This window comes from Gallus gallus, chromosome 9 (assembly GCF_016699485.2).
Source record: "Gallus gallus isolate bGalGal1 chromosome 9, bGalGal1.mat.broiler.GRCg7b, whole genome shotgun sequence".
NCBI lineage: Eukaryota > Metazoa > Chordata > Aves > Galliformes > Phasianidae > Gallus > Gallus gallus.
This window is the reverse complement of record NC_052540.1, coordinates 15,516,263-15,539,504: the sequence shown is the minus strand read 5'-3', so window position 1 is coordinate 15,539,504 and position 23,242 is coordinate 15,516,263. Positions and strand designations below refer to the sequence as shown.

Genomic DNA, 23,242 nt, shown 5'->3' with positions numbered 1-23,242 from the left:
GAATACCAGCGCTCCCCCCTCTTTTCACTTACCTACCCCTACAGCAGCCCAGAGCTGGGCAAGCACCAAAAGCACAGCCCCAGAGCACAGCCCACCTCTTGTACCAGCACTCCCACAGAGCAGCACAGGCAGCCTTCTCCGTTCTACATACTTTATTAGATTCAGAGCTGGACAAATCACAAAGTGTACAAAATGGAGACCACACTACCAGAAGCGGGATTGTGGGTAGCAGCAGCATTCCTATGGCCCAGAAGCATTTGGTAGAAGTGCAGAGAGGGCAGGCTGGGGCAGGGGGCTCTTAGTGCCAGTTGCATTTTAGATTCCAGAGGACAGACCCTGTTCACATCCTGACAGAGCTCAGCTGACCCACGCTCCCTGGGATGGAGGCGGCCTTATTTCCAATTCAGTTGGAAAGGAACAACTGGCTCAAGCCAGCAGCGGGTTGGGTTAAGTGCTCTATGGACCTGAAATGCTGTGCCACCCACATACACACCAGCAAGAGTCTAAACCCTCATCCTTTTTTGGTCACAAACCTTCCCAAAGCAGGACTCTATACTGAAGACTTTGCAAGAAATAAGAAGGCGGCAAGATCCAGGGAGCCCACCACCTCCTCTGGCAGAAGCCCAACAAACTCACCACCTCAGGCATCCCAGACTGGCCAGCAACATCTACCACAACAGCAATAGCTAGTACAGAAGCCAGGGTAACTTCAACTCAGATTTGTCCAGTCTATGTTTAGGTCTATTCTACGAGTACATATGCACAAGAACTTCAAAAATACTAGGATATGATGCAAGTAGTGAGACACCAACAGAAGAGTAGTTTAATGGTGGACGTTCCCTAGAAAGATCACGAGAGGATGGGAGTTAGACTAGCCCTTCCCCACCCTGGGACAGGGAGCAGGAGGCTGACTGCACCCCTGCACATAACCTGATTCTGAACTTCAGCTGCGGCGCGGGTGGTAACTGAGCACAGGCAGGAGAGTCTGCTCCCAGGTGAGCCACAGGGTCTGTCGATCTGTGTAGAGGGGCCAGGCAGATGTTCTCTGAATGTACTTGAAGACTGAGGAGACGTGGAGGATGGCTTGGAGAAGAGGGAGCCTGCCAGCCCGCTGGGGCTAGCACCTGGTCTCATAGATCCCACTCCTGCCAATGTACCTCACCCATTTTATCACATCGTGGTCACTGTAGTTCAGCTTTGGCTCAAAGACTTTCAGATAACGCACCTTCAGCCCAGAGGGCGCAAATGGGACCTATGGAGCAAAGGAAAGACAACAAATCAAGTTGGAACACGATGATAAGATGCTCTCCCTACACAACAACCCGAGGACCCCTAGGCTAAGCATCCAGAAACAGACACGAAGAGCCGTCCCTCCCCACATGCATGGTGACAGACCCCAGTGGCTGTAAGGACAGTATTCTTGCATTAGCTTTGACACCTGGCTGGTTTCACGCTAGGTAGAGCTGCACAACAGCTGGGGACAGGGAACACTCAGAACCGTGCAGTTCCCAGGAGGCCAAAAGGGGCTGGACTGACAAAGCCCCTCTAAGGTTAGCAGCACCTTGGAAGGGAAACAGGGACTCACCTCGAAGTTCATGGAGATTGGGGGCCGAGCCCACTTCTTCTTGTCATTGGTGGGCAACAGCTCAATCTCTGCACTGATCTGGGATTCCTTCATTCCAGCCATTCGTTTTATCCTATCAGAGAAAGGACAGAAGTGACAAGATGTCCAAGTTAGTTCTCCTCTTCACTACACGTGTTTGGTGCAGATGGAGACTGAGCAGACTGCCTTCCCAGACCCTACCCACACAGAACCCTGATCAGCATGCTCACTTACTTCCACACAATGGCATTCTCACTAGCCTTGTACTTTGCCTTCCCTTTCATGCAGATAACTTGCACTCCACTGGTATTGAGGGGTGTTGGGATCCGGACCTGAAAGGCAGATGACAGAACAGAAATGATACCGTAGCAGAGGCACTCTCTTCTTCCACAGCACAGCAACACCACCACATATCTGTAAGCACTCAGTTCACTTCAGTCCCGTGCAAGTTTGAAAACTCTTCCGCGAGGACAGTACAGCAGGGGACAACAAGCAGAGAAACAGAATAGGCCCACAGCTTACCTCTATCTTCTGGGCCAGCAACGAAGGTTTGAAATTTGATTTGATCACCACCTTCACTTCCAGTTTGGTCCGACCCACCTCCCGCACCAGGGGGATCACACGGAAGGGAAGGATGATGTCCTTAGTGGTTCGGTATCTGCAGATACAAAAGCAACAGAAAACTCTGAGAAGGAGTTAAACTCCCTCAAGCTCTCAAATTATATCAACTTCCTAAAAAGACAGCCTCTGTACACTGAGCATGCTAACAAGCAAAGAAAGTAAACCATGCAGCTACGTTTCTACCACATCTGTAAAATAAGGACTTATGGAACAATCTACAGATTGCACTTTGAAAAGAAAGAAGGCACATGTAGCATGGTCTAGTACTCAAGGACTGCAAGTCTGTCCAAGACCAGCAGCACTGCTGCAGCAGCAGCAAGCATATACCAATAGCAGCCTGTTCATCCCCCCACACACCGTACCTCATGAGCTCAAACTCTCCATCTGGTGGAATGAAGCTGATGCTCCTCTCAGAATCAAACTTGCTGAGCCTCACACACTGGTGGAAAGTGCAGTCATCGATGGCGATTGACTGTTTGCCGCTAAAACACAAGACAGAGTTAAACAGCTGCAAGCTACAGCCCCAGTACCTTGGCACAGTTGAAGTTTGCTCAGGCAGAAACTATTCTACAGAGCATGTTGCCATCGCAGGTGTCCAGGAAATGGGGAGGCAGGGAGAGATTTAGGGGACAGCAGCCTCCTGGCTCAGACTTCCCTTGCTTTACCACTGAAGTCATATTTCAAGACAATTGTTTGAAACAATTCTCTCCCTCCTCTCCCCAAAGCTGAGACACTTCTGTTGCAGCCAGAGGAACACAATGCTCAGGTCTGCCTGCCAGCAGCACCTCAGTACTGCAAGGACAACTCTGCTAGCCCAAGTCTTCTTGCAGCACAGTAATAAGAAAACACTTTCCTGTCCACAAAGCTATCCCACTGCCACAAGCTAGGAGATGTGAGGTTTAGGCTCTTCTTGCTTAGAAATCTCTTCAGAGCCGTTGATTCCTACACTGCTAGCAAGTGATCTGATTCCAGGGAGAAGCCTTGGTTTTCAAGCCAGCACAGTAATCAACTTGCTGAGGACTATAACTTGTGGTATACTATCTTTCACCTCACAAAAATCTACCCAGCTATTATCTACGCATTTAGGTCTGCTAGCCTAGCCTGACAGCACTCAGCTTGTGTTGAGTTCCAGTAGCTAGGAAGATATTCTCAGGGCTAGGTTCTACAATTAGCTAAGAACTCATTTCATCTATTGAAAGGGATTGTAGAAATGAGAATTTAACTGGCAGCACAAGAGGTAGAAGTATAGAAAAGGTGCTGCAACACAGTGCTATGATATCTAGGCTGCCTCAACTGCTATGAGCAACAGGGTGACCATGCCAGCGTGCAGAGACAGTACACATAACAGGCAGGTTCAGCCTGTCCTAAGATCCACCACTACCTGCACAAATGGGAAGCAGACTTATCCCAGGCTGTCTGTTCGGTTTACACAAGGCATTGGTGTAGCTTGTGCTTCACAAGTGGGAGTTAGTCGTTCCTGATCTGTTGCCCAGACGACTGTCAACATCAGCAGACAAGTTCCTTGGTTTCTTTAGAATGCTGTAGGGAAAGCCGCACTGCCAAGCACTAGCCCAGGTCTCAGGCAGCATTACTCGGGATCTGACACTGCCACACACCAGAAGCCAAAAAGCAACTGGGAGCAGCTGCTCCGTTAGGTCACCTCTGCTAAATACTTCTAGACAGTGACATCTCCTGCCTCTTCCCTGCTGGAGGACCACGACTGAGCAGAACCACCCAGCAAGAATCCCTCATGAAAACAGCACACAGGTGCTATTCACAGGTGAAAGCACTCACAGTACAGGAACTCTGGGCAGTGTTGCTGACTCTTCAGAGGCCTACGTAGATATTTTACCTAGGGTATTCCCCCACCCACTTGAGGCTCATTCCATTTTCTTATGAACTAGATTTGATTACATGAAAGACAGCTTAAAAGTGACAGTGAAGTGATAGCTCTTGGCTTGGTTCTGAGATAAAAGGCAAATAGCAGCTCAGCTGTGTTTACAGGAACCATCTAGGAAAGTGTCTGAGGTCTGAGTTACATGCACAAGTCACACAAAGCAAGAGACAGGGAGAAGAGCAGAGTGCACACAGTTGAAGCAGATCATCTACCTTCCCAATTCACTGGGGAGTCAGCAAAAAAACAAAAACAACAAACAAAATGAAAAAAGAAAGACAGCTCAGTCACAAATGGTTAGTGGGAGAAAAGTGGCAGTCCCTTTGCTTCCCCCTCTTTTCCTGCCTTCCTGCTTGGGAAGAAGGCATAAGATCCATCTACAGCTCTAAGGTGCATACTGACTGAGGCATATTTGGAAGGGAAGCAGCTGGTCTGCCAGAAGGGATGAGTCTCCATACCATACAGCCACCTGCGTGACAGCAGCAGGGGCTTACATATTAGCTTATCCACTGTTCTGATTATTTATAAAAACTATCTGGGTGGAAGAGGCTTTGGTCAGAGGGGTTCCTTTGCTGTTCCTTGGAAAGGCTGACTACAACCTATAAGAGATTCTGTACTGACTAGAACTACTAAAGACAAGCTCCAGGAGAATCCACCTTGAGAAAATGTTGCCAGGTACAAAGACCCCACACTTATCTTTATGCTTGAATTTTAAAGATGATAGCCCAGAGCATCCCACTGCTCTGGACACCTACTGTTGTACAGACATGAAGTCATTCACAAAAGATATGGAAGTCATTTCACTTGCTCACACTAGTCCTGCTATAGAAAAACCTTCTGAACTGAGGCCCTAAGTTTAGTAGCTCACATAGCAACAGACCTACCCAGAGAAAAATTACTAGTGATAGCTGAAGGGAAGAAAGGTAAGTTGGTTCTGTCAGATCAGAAAAGCTACCAAGCATTGCCCTCTCATAAGAGTCCCTGGTGGCAAATGCCTTCTACCAAATGCCTCTTACCTTTTCCCCGTTTCATCCGCAGTCCCTTTGCCCTGTTTTTCAATGACAATCTTGTCATTCATGCCAAACTTGCACTCTGGCATTCCACTCAGATAACTCTTCATCACCACTCTGCCAGACACATGGGCACTCAAAACCTGACCTGGAGTGGAGAAGAGCACAGTTCAGAATGCTTAAGCACTCAACTATTACCAGGAAAAAAAATGACAGCTTAATAGCTCTCACTTACCTTGGGGGGACATCAAGAGATTCACACTCTCCAGCACATCAAGGAAGAGTTCATTGCGACGATATTTGATCCCTTCACGTCTCCACCCAATCTGTCCAGTCACCTGGCTGGTGATCTGGGACTGCTCTTCCTTAGTCTGAAGGGAAAGAATCACACCTTACATCTCTAGATAAACTGAAGAACTAAGAAAGCTTACTTTAAACCAAAAAGAAAGCACTTGCTATTTATAGTACACACAGACTTTTGATAATTAAGATTTTAAGTGTTGTCACACACCTGATAGTGTCACAAAAGCATTCCTTCCTCAGCACAGGAAATAACAATATGCCCAACTAAACATTAATCACAGACAGCAGAAAAGCAGCTTCCGTTTTGTTAGCTGCACATTAGGCCACATTTTGGTATGAGGAGGACTGGGCTAAACTGATGACATTCAAACCACATCTGACACATCAATCTGTATGTAAGAGAGACAGGGCAGTTCGTACCCATATCCAACGTAAGACCCCAGGGCCATGAGGCAGCTGGTAACAATGACTGCAATCACTGTCATGCCATTTAGGACAACAGTTGTACTCCAGCACTAACCTACCACACACCTAACAGTACCTGTGCTCTAGGCTCCCTACGAGCATTAAGGACTGTGTTGAGAGGCACCAGCAGGTTTCCTACCTGATGCTACAGGCGGGGTCCAATCACACGCAGAAAGTGAAGAAGTAGATGTATAGCAGCAAGTGTGGTGTACACAGGGTTAGACAGGCAAGCAGGTCAATAGCAAGAAAAAGGAGGAAGGGAGAAAGAAGCAAGTTAGGCTTAAGGCTATCTCAGGACAGGAACAAAGCAGGCCAGCTCATTGCTAATTAGGTAGCAAGTTCGCACAAACAAGACGAGGAGCTTTAACCTTTAGCTCAGGAAGCACAGCACACCTTCCTAGCAGTGAAAAGTCTTTTCAGACATGGTCCATGATATACCACCCCAATGCAAGGTAGGACAGAGGAAACAAGTCAAACACCACTCCCAGTAGCAGACTCCTTCTGTTGCCATTCCTAAAGCAAGCTGTGGATGTTTACCATGGCACACATGTCTAATCTGAGGACGTGGTACCCTGGGCTGCAGGCATCTTAATAAAACCCAGTCCTGTAAGAAGTTGTGTCCTTGTTGATCCTGCCTCTTCCACCAGAGTGGAGCAGAATGGCAAGGTGGGTCCTTCCCCAGCAGCCTTGCACTGGGCCCACAGGGTGGCAGTACATGATCACAGTTTAAAACCAGTGGGGGCTTTGTTCTTGCCAGAGTTGGTTGCTCCTTGAGCAAACAGAGCCATTATCAGAACACTGACAAGGGAGAGCATTTTATACTCCACTGGAAGCTGCCTAGGTAAGTATTCAGTGCAGTACAAAATATTTCCTGTCTGTCCCCAGACCACCAGCCCTGGAAAGACCACTGTAACCACAAAAGGTGGAGTATTTAATTCTTCGCTGAAAAGGAAAAAAGTTGAGTTTAGAAATTCTGCCATAAATGCAGATTCCATTCCTTTAAGTCAGCAGGACACAGCCCAAGGAAAACATCATCATGAACTAAACAGAGATAAGGGAACATGGATAACAGATGATCCAGACCCAGATTTTAGCCCGACCTATCTGTCAGAAGTTGGCTGTACGTGAAAGAGGAATTTGAGGCTCGATGTGCCAGAGTAAATAGCAGACATGGAAACATGGAAAATTCCATTTCCATTGCTCTCCCTGAAATACTACGCCTGGAAAGGATTGCTTCTGCTCTTTTTGAACTGGGATGCACAAAACTCCAACAGAGCAGATAAATGTGGGCTGTTACTTATCAAAAGCTGTAGATCAGAACTCCTCTTTGAAGAGGAAAGACTAAGTCTATTGTTGAACAAGGTAAGATGCTGTGGCAGTCATGTGCACACAAACAGCATAAGAGCTTGTTAAAACAGACAAAAGCAAATTAAATAGGGAAGGAAGTGAGGGTGGTAGAGCTTTCCTAGGAACAGGAGCTGACTCAGCTGCCTTGAGTGCTGACTGCCCAAAATGTCAGACTGCAGAAGGCCAAACTGATTTACACTAGGGCTCTGAATGGAAGATTGAGACCGGATGCACTCACATCTGGCTACTGATACACACGTGCCCTCTTGCAAAACACTGCTGTTCTAGCAGAATATATGCTGCTCAGAGGCAGCTTCTCTCTCTTCCCCTCAGTTTCTTGTGATACTGCTGGTCTTGCTACTAAAAGATTAAAAGGAGTTCTTAGGAAGTCAGTGCTAATGAAATAACCTAGAACAGAGCCTCCAGAGACTGTGACCTCTGCTTATCCTTACATTCAACAGGAGGCTGCCTGGTGACTACTTCATTTCTGCTTACACCTGGGGTCTGAAATTTCATACAGATCCACTCTGCAGACAGCTTCAGTATAGACTGACTCCCAGCTTCTCCTTGACTCACTTACTAAGTAGATGATAGAACTGAGTATTAGGCTAAGTCGTCATTATGAGTTGCATAGCTTTGTTAGAAGAACAAATGGGTAATAAGCCCCAGGAACACAAGAAACAGCAACTACAGCAATCCTTTTGTTTCACGGTGGTTGAGCATGGTTTGGGATGAGGAACCAAATTTTGAGGAGTAACCTGCAGCAGTAAGATAAAGCTAGTTTGAAAAACATTCCCCAGAACAGTCCAACTTCTGTCTTTTTCTCCTCAGGAGCAATTTATCCTCTAATCCCACGTAAACTTCGCTGCAAGAGTTACTACTGTGCCAGATGCACAGTGGAGAATCTCACCTCTAACATGAGAGATCCCAGACTGTAAGGATGCATCTGCAGCAACAGAGTAACATCAGTTTCCTGACTGCTAGCAAGATCCAGAAGGCTGAAGAATACTTCATTTCAAAGACAGGCATGAAAGCCTGATAGCTAAAAGAAGCAAAGACTTGCAGAGAACAGATCTGCTCAGTGAGATTCACGCACAGGACAGCTATTTCTGGTTCAGCAGGCAGATGTGTTTATTCTTTGTCAGAAGGCGACACAGATCGGTACCTGAAGGCAGTAATCATTTACAAGCAAGGGACTGTCACTACCCTAACGCAGGGCCCTTCCTCTCACATCTCATCAGATGCCAGGGAGCGTGAAGTCACACAAACACAAACTCCTGGAATAAGATGCCAGTAAGCTACATTACTGCCAGGGTGTTCTCCAGCTACTCTGGCACCTCCACCCCGTACAGGTCAAACAGTTCGCTGGGTAACTAACTGCACTTTCTTGAACAAGTTTACAGAAAATTAGCCAGCAGAGCAATGCTGTACCCCAAAATGCCTCTGATTACCTGACTCTTGATGCCTTGCTGAGTGATGAAGGTCTTCAGAGCCCCTGTTTCAGAGTTCTGAGGATAGCCAAAATCCAGGATTTCTACAAGAGAGTAAAAGACAATTAGCTCAGAGCCACAAGCCAGAAGTGCAACAGAGACATGCCAACTACATTAACAACTATGGTAAGGAAAGGGTTACAGAACAACCAAATGCAATATCATACAGCAGGCTGAAGGGAAACATCTCACCATCCAGCAGCTCATAGATCAGCACGAAGTTGTTCTTTATGTTTTCTTCACTGATCTTTCCGAAGTAAGCAGTCATCACGTCACACATCTTGTAAAGAAACTCAAACACCATGGCAGCGTTGACATTCTGCTTGGTGACAGCAGCCAGCCAGATGTTGGAACGCTTGACATGGAAGAAACTTGTGCGGGCGATGTTGGTGACAGGCGAGCGGACCTGCTGCCGTGCGTGGATGACATTGACGCGGAAGGCATCCACGGCATTCCGCCTACAAGACCAAAGACAAGTTACCACCACGTGCACAAAAACAGGTTGGCTGCACAGCTCTGCTTACGTGATTACAGTCAGACATTGAACTACACACACCCAGCTTACTTAGGATAAGTGCCTGGGGATGTCACAGCCAAGAGGGACAAATGAAGGCTCTGAGCAGAGATGGACATTAAAATCCCGTACAGACTCAAGGAAATAAAGTTACTGGTTTCTGCAGTTTTGTATGACAATTCTAATTGGAGGCAGAAAGAGAAGTTAACCTCCATCTGGAGTCAGATGGCAGAGAAAACCTTCCGCTTATCTTGCTGATCAATTACCATAGCCAGGAATGAACACTAAAAAAGGCTGTGGCTCAAAGAAGAGTATGGTTTTGACTGGGCTATTTATTATCTAATCCACGTGCCCAGGCCTTCATACTCTTGCCCCAAAACAAAGCTGTAGTCTCCCCTGATGTGACAGTTCCCCCAGATATACCTCTGAGTTAAAAAAAAACAACAGGAAATCTGCCCAGGTCACCTGACAGATGTCAGTGCCTGTGTACACCACGAAGGGCAGTTTTAATTCTCAGATTCATCTCACCTCCACATCCCAGGTACCATGGAGGGCAGGCTGAAAGCAGCAAGTAGGATTAGGAACATTCCTGACTGTCCAGTTACGTGTCCTTTCTAGCCTGCTATGCTTCAGAACAGGTCTCTTGAAGACAGTAACAGCAACACATTATGTGTACTGGATGATCTGGTACCACTTACGATGGGAAGGGAGCCCAGCACAGTGCAGAAAAGGTGCTGTGCAAGTTTCCTCTAGCTACTAACATCATTAATCCAAGCTAGTTTCACTATACACCACCGACAGGGAACAAATCAGTCCTAGCTAAACATGGATATCTGCACGATATTCTGTATGTCAGCTTTCCCACCCTATAGAGTTCTTTCATCCTGTAGCTACAAGTCAGGATAAGCTCCCCAAATTAAGCCAAAGTCCACTCATTTTAAGAACACTGGAAGGAATCTGAGGCCTTCATATAACAGGACAGACTTAAAAGCAGTAGTTCACATACCAAGCCAAGACACATCTAGTGCTTTATTACTCATACCCTTCCTTGAGACTATGTAGTACAACAGGGGCTCTCCTCTCTGCAGTGTCAAGGGCATGGTACCAATTACACACACCATGTTTGAGAGCAGATAGCAGTAACATCCTTGCAAGCAAGGATACATGCAAATGCTCATAACAGTCCAGCAGACAGTTCCAAGTTTGAAAACAAAGGATATTCAGAGGAGCATATGTTATCATAGTAGGTATTCTTTCCTAGCAGAAGCCTCTTCAGTAAATACCCTCCCTCGTAAGCAAAATTCTGGCATTCAAGTACTTCCCAGGCTTTACAGCTCCAGAAGGCTTGTAAATTTGATTTAAATTAGTATCTGGGTTGGTTTTTTTTTGTTTTGTTTTTTTTTTTGCACAAGAAAGTAGTTAACCTACTGTAAAACAACATCTAGAAGTCCCATTCCTCCCCTCCAGTAAGCTTTTCAATGACAGTTCCACTTGCTCTGAGTGGTGGCCCTCCCAGCCTCAAGTCCTAACCCACTAGGACAAGTGCCAGAACCAGCAGACAGACTGGTGTGTGCTACAGGAGAAGCCTCAGGTCAGTGAAGCTTCTCTATTGCACTGACTGCCCACTGCAATGCCAGTCATGGCCTACCACGCGTCTCTTACCTATTGCTACAGCAGCCAATGAGATGGGATGGACAGAAATGGCGCCAGCGGAGAAAGGAGGAGTGACAGCAACAAGAGAAAGGGTTAGAAACACACACACAAGGCACAATGAATCCAAAGAGATAAGGAGAGACCAAACAGCACCCCCTCCCCCTGGGCACAAAAGGCCTAGGAAGTACTGGCTGGGAAGTAACAAGCTGTGGCAGCAACAAAGCCCTCGCATGGCACAACACAGACATGCCATGGTCAGACTGCCAATGTCACAGACTTGCATTTGGTTGAATTTCAGGACTAATTAGGTATTTAGTCCAGATGAGATGCATTCATATCACATCTTGGACATCTAGGCTGCTCTGCTAACACATGTGGCATGTCTTGGTAGGAAAAAGAAAAGAAATGAACCCTCAGTCTGAGGCACAGCCTAGAGATCACAGTCTCCCAGGTTTCCTTTTTCTAGTATGCCTCATAATGGAGCTGCAAGTCTGAGCGGGCATTGCTATGGCAGTACTCTCATTTAAAGCTGTTTGGGTTGATGCTTCCTGGATTGGTCCAGCCACCAGGAAACAGCAAGTTCAATAGAGCTTGAACACATCTGGAGAGATATGGCACATTTTATAGATTCAGATACTGCTCTATCCAGCTTGCACTTTTTCCTTAAGGATCAAGAGCCGTGAAGCAGAAATGATGTATTAGAAGCTCAGAAACCAAATTTCTATTTGAAGTGCATGCAGTTTGTCATGTAAGCTGCTCAATTTCAAATAGCTTTTTCTTTAAATTAAATGGCTGCATTTTTAAAAGCAGGTGGGTTCTCCCAGAGACTATGCCTCTGAGAATCAAGACACTTATGGTCACAACAGGGCCCTCCATGGTATCCTGAATTAAATGCACAGTACTTAGCTTATATTTTTAGGAGGCTGTATATGCATGCAACTAGCTGCTGCACAGATAGATGCACTACATGCACTAAAGCCATTCTCCTAAGCTGCAAGCAAAGAAAGCCCAAATTCTGTGGGGACTGTTTTCTGCCTTTATCAAAGTCAAGGGAAGGACTTCTTTGACTGCTACTTTGCTCACATGAGCTAGAATGTGCTTATTTAGACCCTCTAACTACGCAATGGGAGATGTTCTCATTACAGTGGATAGCTTTTAATCTCTCCAAACACACAGGCTGAGGCTTCAGAACATCAAAGGCAAGTGCTAAGACCAGGGAGTCTTACAGGTCACTCACTCTGAACCCCCATGAAGATGACAGCAGCTATGTCTATGTCCCATTCAACCTACCTCCCAGCAAGCCAGATGGGCTCAACTCCCTGCATTTCAGATCTATCAATTAAGAATTAAAAGACTGAAATATTCTAGAAATCTATCAGATGCTTGCCTTAGAGACGAGCTTCTACAGAGGAGAGCATAAGCTCTCCCTCTGAAGGCGAGGTAGAGCACTTAAAAGCTTTCAAGTATGCCTGGTATTGACGCTAACATTCAGAAGAGGAAACAGTGGATATCCACCTTCACTTGCTTGCTGTAGAGGTGAAGATACTGTTACTTGATATCACTGTAAGACAAGTCATAATTGTTCTAAGACAACTTGCTTTTATAAGGTTATGTACCTAAAAGTCACAAACTGGGTTTAAAGGTCTGTTTCAGAAGGAATGCAACACCTCAGGGAGTAAGCTCAGTTAACAGTCAGCACCTGTTCCATTTAAGTCACAAGACTGACACTAAGACACTTCTACAAAAATTGAATGAAGGATTTCACAGAAAGCAACACTAACTTCTAAATTTCTAGAGAACACTTGGATCTTTTGGGCACCTATAACTGAAAGAAAAAGGTAAGACTGGGTCAAGTAGGAAATCCAGTTTTCTTGTTTTGCCCCACCAGATGTTCAATATGTAATAAAGTACTTCTTACTAAGTCACTCCAGAGGGAGAACGAGCCAAGACAAAAGTTGTGGAAGATCACTACATTAAAAGAAATATATAACTCATCATCTTATACTTAGAGGGCCAGAATGCCTTTTAAATGAAAAGTGTCAGGTCAAGTACAGAGCAATCAAAGTGCCTTAAGTCTGCAAGCCACAAAAAAGCCAAGACTTTACTGTCAGGAACTGCAGCAACTGTGCCTCTAGCCCCACATACAGCACATTCTCAAAATTCATCAATAATCCAGCCTGCCTTCATTCAGTCACCATAACACCCATTAATTAGGGGAACTTCACAAGTCAGATCTGGTACAGGAATTGCTCTGAGGAGCTTCAGCTAACAGACTTGCAAAAGACTGAAAGGGTTAGCACAGTAGAGACAGAAACTCCATAGCCAGCAGTTTTCTGTTTTAGAAGTACAAATGTTCCTTGGCTCAGCTCTTTGGGGAAGATTTGAGGTAGTTCGGCCACACTTTGAACTGCTACTTTGCTCTGCTTTAGTCAACTTAGAATGAGTCAAGAGATACTTAAAGATCACTAGGTGAAGCCTTACTACAGACACCACTGGCAACTACTATCCCATCAATGAAACTACAGAACCCTTCAGTAGCTGTTACTTTCATTCAGCTTTAACCTCCACTAGACAATTCATACCCAGAAAGGAAGTTAAGTGAGCAACATCAGCACTTATGTGAAGCGCAATGACATATCTACACTTACTGAAGCGTTTCAAAGCTTCCCACAGGTTTAGTTACCTAATACGCACACAAGGTGGGCATACAGTTGGGGTACAGAACATCAGAGTACAGGGGTGGCTACTATGAAGCTGCTGATAGCATCAAAGTGCCAAAGACCAGAGGCAGTCTTCTGCCTGCACTCAATACCAGACCTGGAAACTCACTCGGAACCCTGGTTACAGTGCACGGCAGACAGTTCCCACGTCATTCCTCCCATAATGTTTTAACAATTACAGTGAGGCTGGTAGACTCCTGCAATGGCAGCCTATGTTGTTGAAGCACTTGGACTAACAGCCACGCCTCTAAGTACAGAACGAAGTCCTAGCTTTACCTGCAGTTTATCCTTTACTACCATCTGTAGGTGATCTGGGCTTAGTAAGCTCAGCTATTTCAGAACTAGGCCTAGAGCAGCAAGTTGAGTTGCAATCTTACATGCATGCACAGCTAATGCAGAACAAAGCAGCTCTAGGTTGTTGTCTGCACCAAAGTTAGACAGAAGTGCAAAGACCAAGGATGCAACGGAAGCACTTACCCAATGTCATCCCGGTAGACTCGAGAGATTAAAACCTCTCCTTTGTGATTATAGATGAATAAGCCTCCGATCATGATGGAACTTTAATCTTCTCTTCCCATGTTGGTTAAGACCTGGAGCAAGAGAGCACACATTAGGTTGCATGGTGACAAACAGCAGGGCCTGGAACTACAAGCCAATCAGACTCTTTATTTCTACTAAGAAGCACGCATCCCTGCAGCGACGGAGGTACAAACTAGATCCTTGTACAGCAGGGAGATCTTCACAGTAAGTACACATTGGTTTATTATTGCTTGCCTATGAGGACTGCTTAACTTTGAAGAGATAACAGATTCCACAGCAGCAGCCATTGATCTAGTTGCTCCAGTTGCTGGACAAGATGCAATGAAGCTCCTAGGAAAGATCTTTCTAACCATTCAGTTTACAGATAAAGATTATTTAAGCAGCATCTTGACCAAGTTCCACACACACCTGCTTGGAATCACAGCTGCCTTATAGGATAGGCTGTCTTAGTATCTAGATACAAAAAGCCAGCAGTTGTCTAAAAAGCTTCCCGGGCTAATGACAATAGCTTGTTCAGAGTATTGCTTATCCATATGCCAGCAACACTGCACATCAAGACCGTAAGTAGTATGCTACTTCAATAAAGCAAAAGGTAATAGGGAACTGCCACAATGCATGTGGAGTCTACGTGCTGCTCTAACTGCTTGCACAGCTTAGAATTGTTATCTCGAGCTCGGGTTCTTGGACCTAATTTCTAGAAGCATCAGCAACTTGCCCTCAAGACAGACAGATACAGCACAAACTATGATGAGCAGAGGAGAGGAGTCACTCAAACTAAGCTTCTAGAATACTATTATTCAGCAGTGTTACAGCCTCCTCTGTACCTCAGCAGCAGTACTGAATAACATCCGTGAGCTTTGCTCGAGTCAAAACAGAATACTGTGGCCATAACGAGCTGTCAGAGCAGATCTCAGCCATGAGACACTTCAACCAGGGGGTGGTGTCTGAAGTTACCCTGTTAAACTGCTAACCTTCTCTTTCTGTAGAGATTGCTTTAAGGAGATCTGCATAGCCAGTACACCCTACAGAGGGGGATAGCCTTTCTTCTTCCTCTCCAAAGCAGTTACTTTACCAGAGCCCATTCCTGCAGTCATACACACTCCTACTTCACCTCAGCCCAGTCACAATGCCCACTCACACACGAAGCTGGTTTGCTTAGCCCAGGGAAGAGCACTACACGTGATAGGGCAGGTCATGTAACCAGGTCTTGGGACCATCACCTAGAACATTAGATAACCAACCATCTCCACGCTGCCGTTTGGGAGATAAGCCTACACCCACTTGTCTGGGGTGGGTGGAAAGGATAGGGAGGGTGAGCCTAGAAACAGATGCTGAGGGCAAACTGATACCGTTTGCTCAGGGACAGCAGAACTGAAGTCAAAATGACCTTGTCTCAAATAGTCTCAAAGGTCAGAGAAATAGAACACAAAAGCAACAGACATATCAGAACTAGAAGGGCCTCCAGTGCAGAAACCTGCAGCATTAAGAGAATCTTCTAACACTTACATTTAAGAAAATAAAGGAGCTACTTGATGGGACTGTAGATGCGAGTTTTGTGCTAAAGCAAGATATATGTATTTAATAGTGAGTAACTACTTCTACTTCATACAGAAACGTTTAAACTTCATAAGCCTTTATACCAACATTTTTAGCTACCCCTAATGAGTTCTCAGAGAGCCACGCTACATGGACTTCTCCACTACTGGTCTTCAGCTTCTACTCACTACAAGGAAAGAAAATATTTCAAGAATTACCTGTCAAGTCAAAACAGTGAGAAAGACAGAAGAGTTCACAAAGCTCACTCATAGCTTTTACTCGACACATCCTGCTGGCTGTGTCCCTGGCTACTAACAGAACGCCTCCTGCCACTTATCAGTGGCTTCCTGTGGCACTGACATCAACATTCATTCCAGATAAGAGACAATTATGTCTTTTCAGGCTGTTGCAGTGCCGGCTTCCACATCTGGGTGAGCATCATCACTACTAGAAGTAATGCAGAGCTCTCACATCCTCTTTCAGACCTGTAGAGAAGAGTCTCCTAGAAGCTTATGCAACTGGTCAAAGCTGGATCATATGAATCCTACAAACCCTTTCCAGAAGATTCCTAGAAAGCACATCCTAGTCTTAAATATAATCTCCCTCTTGGGCTTTAATGCTGCTTAAGTTATTTGTTCCACTATTTTTAGCATAAAGGAAACATCTGCTTTGATGAGCAACAGGATCAGACGCACAGCATATACAAGACAAAGCATGGTAAGCCAACTACTTTCTGAAAAGGTCTTAGAATGTTTACTACTGTGCTAAAAACACACAGAAGATTGCTGATGAAACTTCCTGTTGGAAACTAAAATCCTTCACTTCGGAAAATCTAGGTATTTTAGATGTTGACTGAGATAATGAGGCTATCCTTTCTCATACGTTAGGTGAGAACACAGTCTGTAATAGCTTCACTTAAGTTATGAAGAAAAACATCAGCACTTAACTGCATCACACTTCTAGACAGCAGAGTCAACTGCTCTCCCCTACCTTAGAAGAAGCATATTAGATGATGTGCAGATACAGTGTTACACAAACATTTTTAGTCTTTAAAAATCTCTCCAAGCCATTCATGATTTTGTAGATCTTCTCCACTGCCTTTAATCAGCTCTTTCCTAGAAAGGCATTTTCCTACCTAACTCAGTTCCTCTTGACAAGAAAGCTGCTCCATACTTTGGTCTTTCTCAGTGCTGAATGTTTTCCTTCTGGAAGGAAACTCAAAACCACACAAGTTATTCAGGATGTAAGCAAACCATGGCACAGACAATATAATCACCTTGCTTTGATCTGTTTTCTCAGTGGTTCATAGCATTTGGCTTCCTAAAACAAGCAAAAAGCAACCACTCAGCAGATCACACTGAATTCAGTCTTCAGGATGGTTGATCATGCTGCAGGTAAAGCTAGAAGTGCCTTAACTCTGTAAACCTGACTACTTCCTATAGATACCACTATACCTTTTATAAAGCGGAACACTAAATTCAAGGTACGAGTCCCACCACCGCCTCTGTCATTCTGACCTACTTCACTCTTCCTTCTCCAAATAGCTTCAAATCTGCATAGAGTACTTTTAAAAAGAAAACAGGACTATTCACCAGGATCACTGTTACTGCAAACCCTCACTTGCTATCAAATAGGGGCACGCAGAGAGACTGGTTCCCAATCAGCTGATGCACGTTAGCTGCGCTATACAGGTAACATGACCAGGCATTGAAGAATTCTGTGCTGTGAATCCCTGGCTAACGCCAGAGGTGGCAGTTTCACTTACTACAGGTGCAGCCGAAGAATCGGGACTGCTCTGTCAGTTGGTTTGATAATTTTTTTTTCCATTTAGGTGCAATGGAGCTGTTCCTTCAGTGTGTCCATGGTGGAAGCTCAGAAGCACTGACAACTCCCCAGCCTGCTGGTGAAACCCAGCACCACCACCTTTCCCAATCAGATTGGTGCTCATACTCCCTCCCCACTACAATGACTTCCATCAGCTCATCAGAGCAGGTCTGCACAGCTGGGAAACTCAAGAGATGGAATGACTGGCCCAAGGATATATGGACAGATGAGAAGCAAGCTATACAAAGAGCACCATGCAAGAGAAAGTTGCTTAAAGCCTAACAAAGAGAATGGCTCTTAAAAAGACAATGGCCCTCCTTGAAGCAGCTGCAGTGAAAATAAGCTTGCTTTGTTTTGATCCTCTCCTCTGTGCTTCAGAACAAGCTTCTGAGATACTTGTTTCAACTGTTTCAAGGTTACTGTAACGAAGGAGTTTAGTGCTGCACTTCTGACCTGGTAACATCTTCCACACCTTTTTAAATAACAAACAGGTTCAATTTCCAAAGCTGATCTGAAAAGAAAAAGGCTGCAATGGTTAAGAACTGCAGGGAACAGCACTCAGATTAATTTGTAACTGACATTCAGTGACTCATGGCTGCTGGAATCAGAAGGCCCCAGAATAAGAAATCCACCACAGGAGATGGGTTCACGGGCTCAAAGTGCTTGGCAATGTGACTCAGAAAGCTCCCAGTAACTGCATTGCTCAATCGGCTCCAGTGACTCATTCTGCCCCTCTCCACAGTCAGCCTGTTGGAGGGAGATTGCCCTGTACTGTTTTTGAGTTTCCTCAGGCTAATAGCTCATTGCAAGACAGCTGAAGAGCAAAGCCCAGCACTTCTTTGACTGTTTCTAAGTGCCCGCAAGCCAAGGCAACTAGCTGAAGCCTCTGGCTTAATGGTCTGTCAACCACATTTTCAGAGCTACGTTCCTTCTGTTTCACAAGCTTGAACATATGGCAACCCACTCCACACTGCTAGTTACCACATTATTTTTCTGGTTATAACATAGACGGGTTTATTTTGGTTAAGGTGCAGAGAAGATCCATCAGAATACTGAATTTGCACCAGCTGGTGACTAATCAGATTGATTTAGAACAACAGTCCTCTTCCAACAGAGCCCTGTTTCTCCAAGCAGCTAACTGCTGGGGCTGCAGAGCTGATGGAATGCTGCTCCTACAAATACCTATGTCCAGTTTGCTTCCTGCCCCGCTGCCAAGTGCTCACATTCCAATACACTTCTATTCCAGACCGTAAATAGAACGCTGAAGCATCCTGAAGAGCATCCGAGACGGACCACATACTTAGATGCACTTACAAACCCACCGGAGTTAAGGCTGCGTGGAAATGCCTTAAGGTAACCTTAGTAGCAGTTACCATCTTAAAAGCCTGCTATAAAAAGCAGTATGTACAAAAGCAAACTGCTGGGATGCAGATTTGAATGCATGTCAGACCAAACGCCAGGTGTCCCTTTAAAAGCCAGACTTTACCCTTTCACACCTACATTGTGCCATGCACTTGGAACTAGGCTCGGTGCAGCAGCGTCCTGATGCCAGGCTGTCAGCAGCTTCAATTCTGAGATGCAACACGTGGCTGGCCTGGGAGCTGCCCAAGGACATGATGCATTAACTGCAGCATCCACACCAGAAGAACACCTTTCTGCAGTTGCCTGTTCTTCAGGGATGAAAGAAAACTGAATTTTAGCCTAAACACTGGATGCACACAGGCATTCAAATGAGTGATTTGCTCCTATACTAATGCCCCATAACCTCAAGCCTTCCAAGCAACACCATTTAGAACAGCACCAGCTTCAATCAGCAGGACAGCCCTCACAACATTGTTGCCTGACTTCTGCAACTGCATGCACAGAATTGAGCATAAACAGCTGACCTGCCCAAATTCACTGCTCAGGAAAAATAACAAACTGCTACTCAGTTTTCTACAGTGGTATATTCCTACCAGGTAAGAGGTGCTTGTTCTAGCCCTAAAAGAATGAGGTGCTGTCTGGAAGAAACATATCAATAGCAATGTGCCAATAGCACAGCTTATAAGCAGTGGAGCAATCATAAAAACTGAGAATATATTAGCAATTTTCATTCAGGAAAAAGTGTGGCTGTCTATAACCCTCCAAAACAGCTTCTCAGAGCTGCCCCCCAGCACAGTCAGCAGCCTGCCCACTGCAATGTAGGTCTGTGCAGCAAAACCCTTAAGTCCCCACTTAAAGGGCACAGAGGTACCACTGTAGCCAAAGAGTAAGTGCTCAGGAGCAGCCTGACAGCAAGGACAGCTCTCACACTGCAGCTACAGTTTCACATTACCACCCAAGCACCAGCAGCCTCAGAATTTGGAAAGCCCTGGTAGCTTTGTGACCATGCAAGTGTTTGCCCACTGATGTTAAAAGACAGCTGTAGGAACTGATGTATTTCACTAAGCCAGCTGTGAATTTGCCACTCTTACTACAGTGAGATCTCTCCAGAAAAAGAGGCTTGGCACTACAGGTGTGAAAATGAGATTGCTATGTGGTCTGCTTAATTACCTTCCACTCAGCCACTGACAGAGCAAACCACTGAAGCATGACCAACAGATCCAAGGGGACTTCTGCACACCTGCAGACAAGCCCATGTCTTGGAGCAGTGCTGCGGCTGATTAGCTGTGAGCATCACGGAGGTTCCTGTGTCATCAAGGACAGGGCATGAATAATGTGAAGCAACCAGCAGTAAGCTCAGGAACCAGCTACTCTGGGATCATCACTGCCATTAAAGGGCTAGGAGTTTCCTCGCAGCACTGATATCACCTTGAATGAAAAGAGGAGTGTTTATTACGTAGAGTCCATCTTGGAAGCAGCAACCACAAGTCACTCAATAAGCTGGCACAGAGCGACCAACCCATTTAGTAGTCTATTAAAAGAAAGTTTGGGTTCTGACTTAACAGTAAGTAAGACTTCTGTGCATTAATGAGCTTATCCAGCTAAGCAGTTCGAGGTACATTAGCTGCTGGAGCTCTCATCCAGGAAGAAGCCAGGAGAGGTGCTGCAGCTCTCACAGGACCAAGGGCAAACTGTAACGGTTTCTGCATTCCAGCAGTCACTATGATCTTGGACAAAGGACAGCAGTAGAAGCAGGAGGTGGATTAGTCAGGCTGCTCTGGCAAACGAGCTATTTAGGAAACTAGTCTTTTCAAGCTAGCTGTTATCAAACCTACAGGCTTAAGGCTTACCTCGATGTCATCACGCACCAGCTAATCCGAGCACCTAAGCTTTGCTTAGAGTGCTGCATTAGCCACTGTCCAGGAGGCCACGGGCCACACCTGGTTTTAAAGAAGAGTAGCTGCAATCCTGGGAAAGACAGGCTGCGTAATTTAATTAAGACACATATCGTGAGCTAAAGAGCTGCTGAGATAAGCCCATCGGTTTCAGAGGAACGTTCCTATTTTAAACCCAATCCCATAAATCCCCACAGCCAGTGGGCAGGAAGAGAAGCACGTTGAACTCTTAGCAGGCTCCCCTCCTACAGCCTGCCTCTGCGTGCTGTGCTGCACACCACCAGCCTAGGGGGGAATGAAAGAAACCCTGACACAGGGAAACATGACAGGCTCCGTTATTAAAGCACCACGCACCCCTCCACCTTAAAACACATTCACAGCCTTTAGCTGTACAAGCTCAGGAAAGTGATGCAAGACACCATGCTACACTAGATAGCTTCATCTCACCTCTGCACCAAGAAGCCAAGAAAAGTTTAACCAGGGTCACGTGAAGCTTCTTTACAAATAAAGGCTTTGATCGGTGAGCATTCCCACTTCATGAAAAAACAAACAAAAACACCACACAAACCCTGAGATACCATCAAGCCCCAGAAACAATCCTCTGTTATCTCTGCTTCAAAAAACAAAAAAACCTGCAGATATAACCCTTTGCACCCTCAAGACTCAACTCTTCAAAGACTAGGAATGTGCTGTCTCAAGAGGAGGGGAGAAGGCAGCCATAATACCCTTCAGAGACATCACAAACAGCTGGAAGAAAATAGGGCCTGTCTGCAGCCCAAAGAACGCCGGGTATCTTTGTCACTAGATGTCAGTAACATGGCACTGCCTACAGAAGATGAACGATGCCCCCGCTCTGACAGGGAAAATATGGAAGTAGGCAGCATCTCATCAGACTGGAGGTTGTCCCTGCAAGCAAGGCTCACTGGGACAAGTCTAGCTTTTACTATAAGAAAAAAAAAAAAAAAGCAGAAGCTGCAGTTCTGATGGCATTCACGCTAATGCTGCCCAACAAGACTCACACACCCGCATAAACCCAAGTGTGGATACAAATCTAACACAACCATAGCTCTGAGCCTCTGAAGCCACTCAGATGTGCCTATCTGGGAAAGTTCCAGGCTCAGGTTCTCGAAGCCTTAGGCTAAAACTTCAGGGTAGCTTTGTCATCCTGAAGTGAGGAGAAAACTGATCTTGAGATCACACAGCTGATGGGGAGAGTCATCTCCCGGTGGGGACGGCAGTCAGCTGCACCAGGCTACAAACCAGGCTGCGTTTCCTGCAGCTCTGCAGGATCCAAAGCCCGGCCCGGGGAAGGAAGGAAGGAAGGAAAAGGAAACGCATCCATAGGAGCTGTTGGATAGGGGCCCACTCTGCGCTTCAGCACAGCATCAGCAGAGCCGCTCTGCGCCTCAGCAGGTTTCCCACAGAGAAAGCCGGAGGTGACAAGCCACGGCCGAGCTAACTCACGTCCCAGCAGCGGTGCGGATGAATGATTCCCAGGGAAGTTCCCGCTGATCCGATTAGAGGACCTTTGCTCGGGCTGACCCGGCACGTAGCCGTGGCTCTTCCCCAGGCGCAGTGTGCCACACCGAGCCCACCCTCGCCCCCACGGCCGCCTCTTCGGCCCCACCGCTGAAACAAACGACCGAATACGGCGCGGTCGGGGCCGGCGCGCCTCCCATCCCCTCCCCGGGGTCGAGGAGAGCCCGGCCGCACAGCCCCGCCGCCCCCGCCCGCTCCGTGATGCGCGGCCCGCCGTCACCCCGAGCGCTGAGGGGAGGCGGCCCGGCGCTGTCACAGCCGCACCGCGGAGGCCCGCGGACCCCCGGCCCCGAGCGCTGAGGGAACCGCCGCTGCCCGCCGAACCCCGGCCGGCCCCCAACCCAACGCGGGGAGAGAGCCCCACCGCCGCGCGGGGAGGAAAAACGGGCCGCTCGGCCCCGGCGCGGAACACCTCACCTACCGCTGCCGCTGACCCTCCGCCGCTCGCCGCCCAGCGCCCAAGATGGCGGCTGCCGCCCCCCCCCTTCCCTCAGCGCCCCCCCTATCACTGCAGAGCCGCCGCCGCGCATGCCCCGCCCGCGCCCCGCTGGCAGTGCGCATGCGTCAAGAGTGGAGGCGGGGTTTGGCGGCTGGGGCGCGGGAAGGGCTGAGCCGCGCGGTGCATGCTGGGAGCTGTAGTTCTGCGTCGCGGGGGAAGCTGGGGGTTGTAGTTCGGGGGGGGCCGTGGGCAGAAAGCCGTCAGGCTGTAGGATGGTGAAGGGGAGGCCGCCCTCCACCCTGCGGGCCTGAAGCCCCGCTGGTTCCCACTGCCCTCCATGGGGCCGGCGCCCATGAACGGGCACCCACAGACTGCCAGGCCCAGGCCTGCTTCCAGCCCAATGGAGAACGGTCTGAGCACCGTGGCTGCAGAGCGAAGGGCGGGAAGGAGAGTGGGAAGGAGGAGGCTGGTACAAAACAAAACACAA

At 46.9% G+C, this 23,242-nt stretch overlaps 1 protein-coding gene across 13 annotated transcripts; it reads right to left on the bottom strand.

The window, feature by feature from the left end:
• Positions 1 to 134: 134 nt before the first annotated feature.
• Positions 135 to 22,806, bottom strand: AP2M1 (adaptor related protein complex 2 mu 1 subunit). Of its 13 annotated transcripts, XM_046898480.1 has the most exons (16): positions 22,738 to 22,806; positions 19,021 to 20,310; positions 16,832 to 16,901; positions 14,098 to 14,210; positions 10,910 to 10,915; positions 8,926 to 9,191; positions 8,695 to 8,777; positions 6,036 to 6,041; positions 5,364 to 5,499; positions 5,135 to 5,276; positions 4,334 to 4,345; positions 2,587 to 2,706; positions 2,126 to 2,261; positions 1,838 to 1,935; positions 1,586 to 1,697; positions 135 to 1,252 (listed from the first exon to the last, which is right to left on the bottom strand). In XM_046898480.1, the coding sequence occupies exons 4-16, from the start codon at positions 14,169 to 14,171 to the stop codon at positions 1,118 to 1,120; spliced, it is 1,326 nt and encodes a 441-aa protein (XP_046754436.1). In that variant the 5' UTR covers positions 14,172 to 14,210; positions 16,832 to 16,901; positions 19,021 to 20,310; positions 22,738 to 22,806; the 3' UTR covers positions 135 to 1,117. The 13 variants fall into 13 exon arrangements, with proteins under 13 accessions (XP_046754436.1, XP_040561559.1, XP_040561558.1 ...); XM_040705625.2 differs by lacking the exons at positions 16,832 to 16,901; positions 19,021 to 20,310 and having other exon boundaries at positions 22,734 to 22,806; XM_040705624.2 differs by lacking the exons at positions 16,832 to 16,901; positions 19,021 to 20,310.
• Between the last annotated feature and the right edge of the window lie 436 nt (positions 22,807 to 23,242).

Excerpts from the sequence above, each read along its gene's own strand:
- AP2M1 (XM_040705625.2), bottom strand. The coding sequence starts at position 14,171 with ATGATCGGAGGCTTATTCATCTATAATCACAAAGGAGAGGTTTTAATC. Across the intron at positions 8,778-8,925 it reads GATCTATGAGCTGCTGGATG|AAATCCTGGATTTTGGCTAT; the intron begins GTGAGATGTTTC and ends ACTCTCTTGTAG. Across the intron at positions 1,936-2,125 it reads TGCTGGCCCAGAAGATAGAG|GTCCGGATCCCAACACCCCT; the intron begins GTAAGCTGTGGG and ends TCTGCCTTTCAG.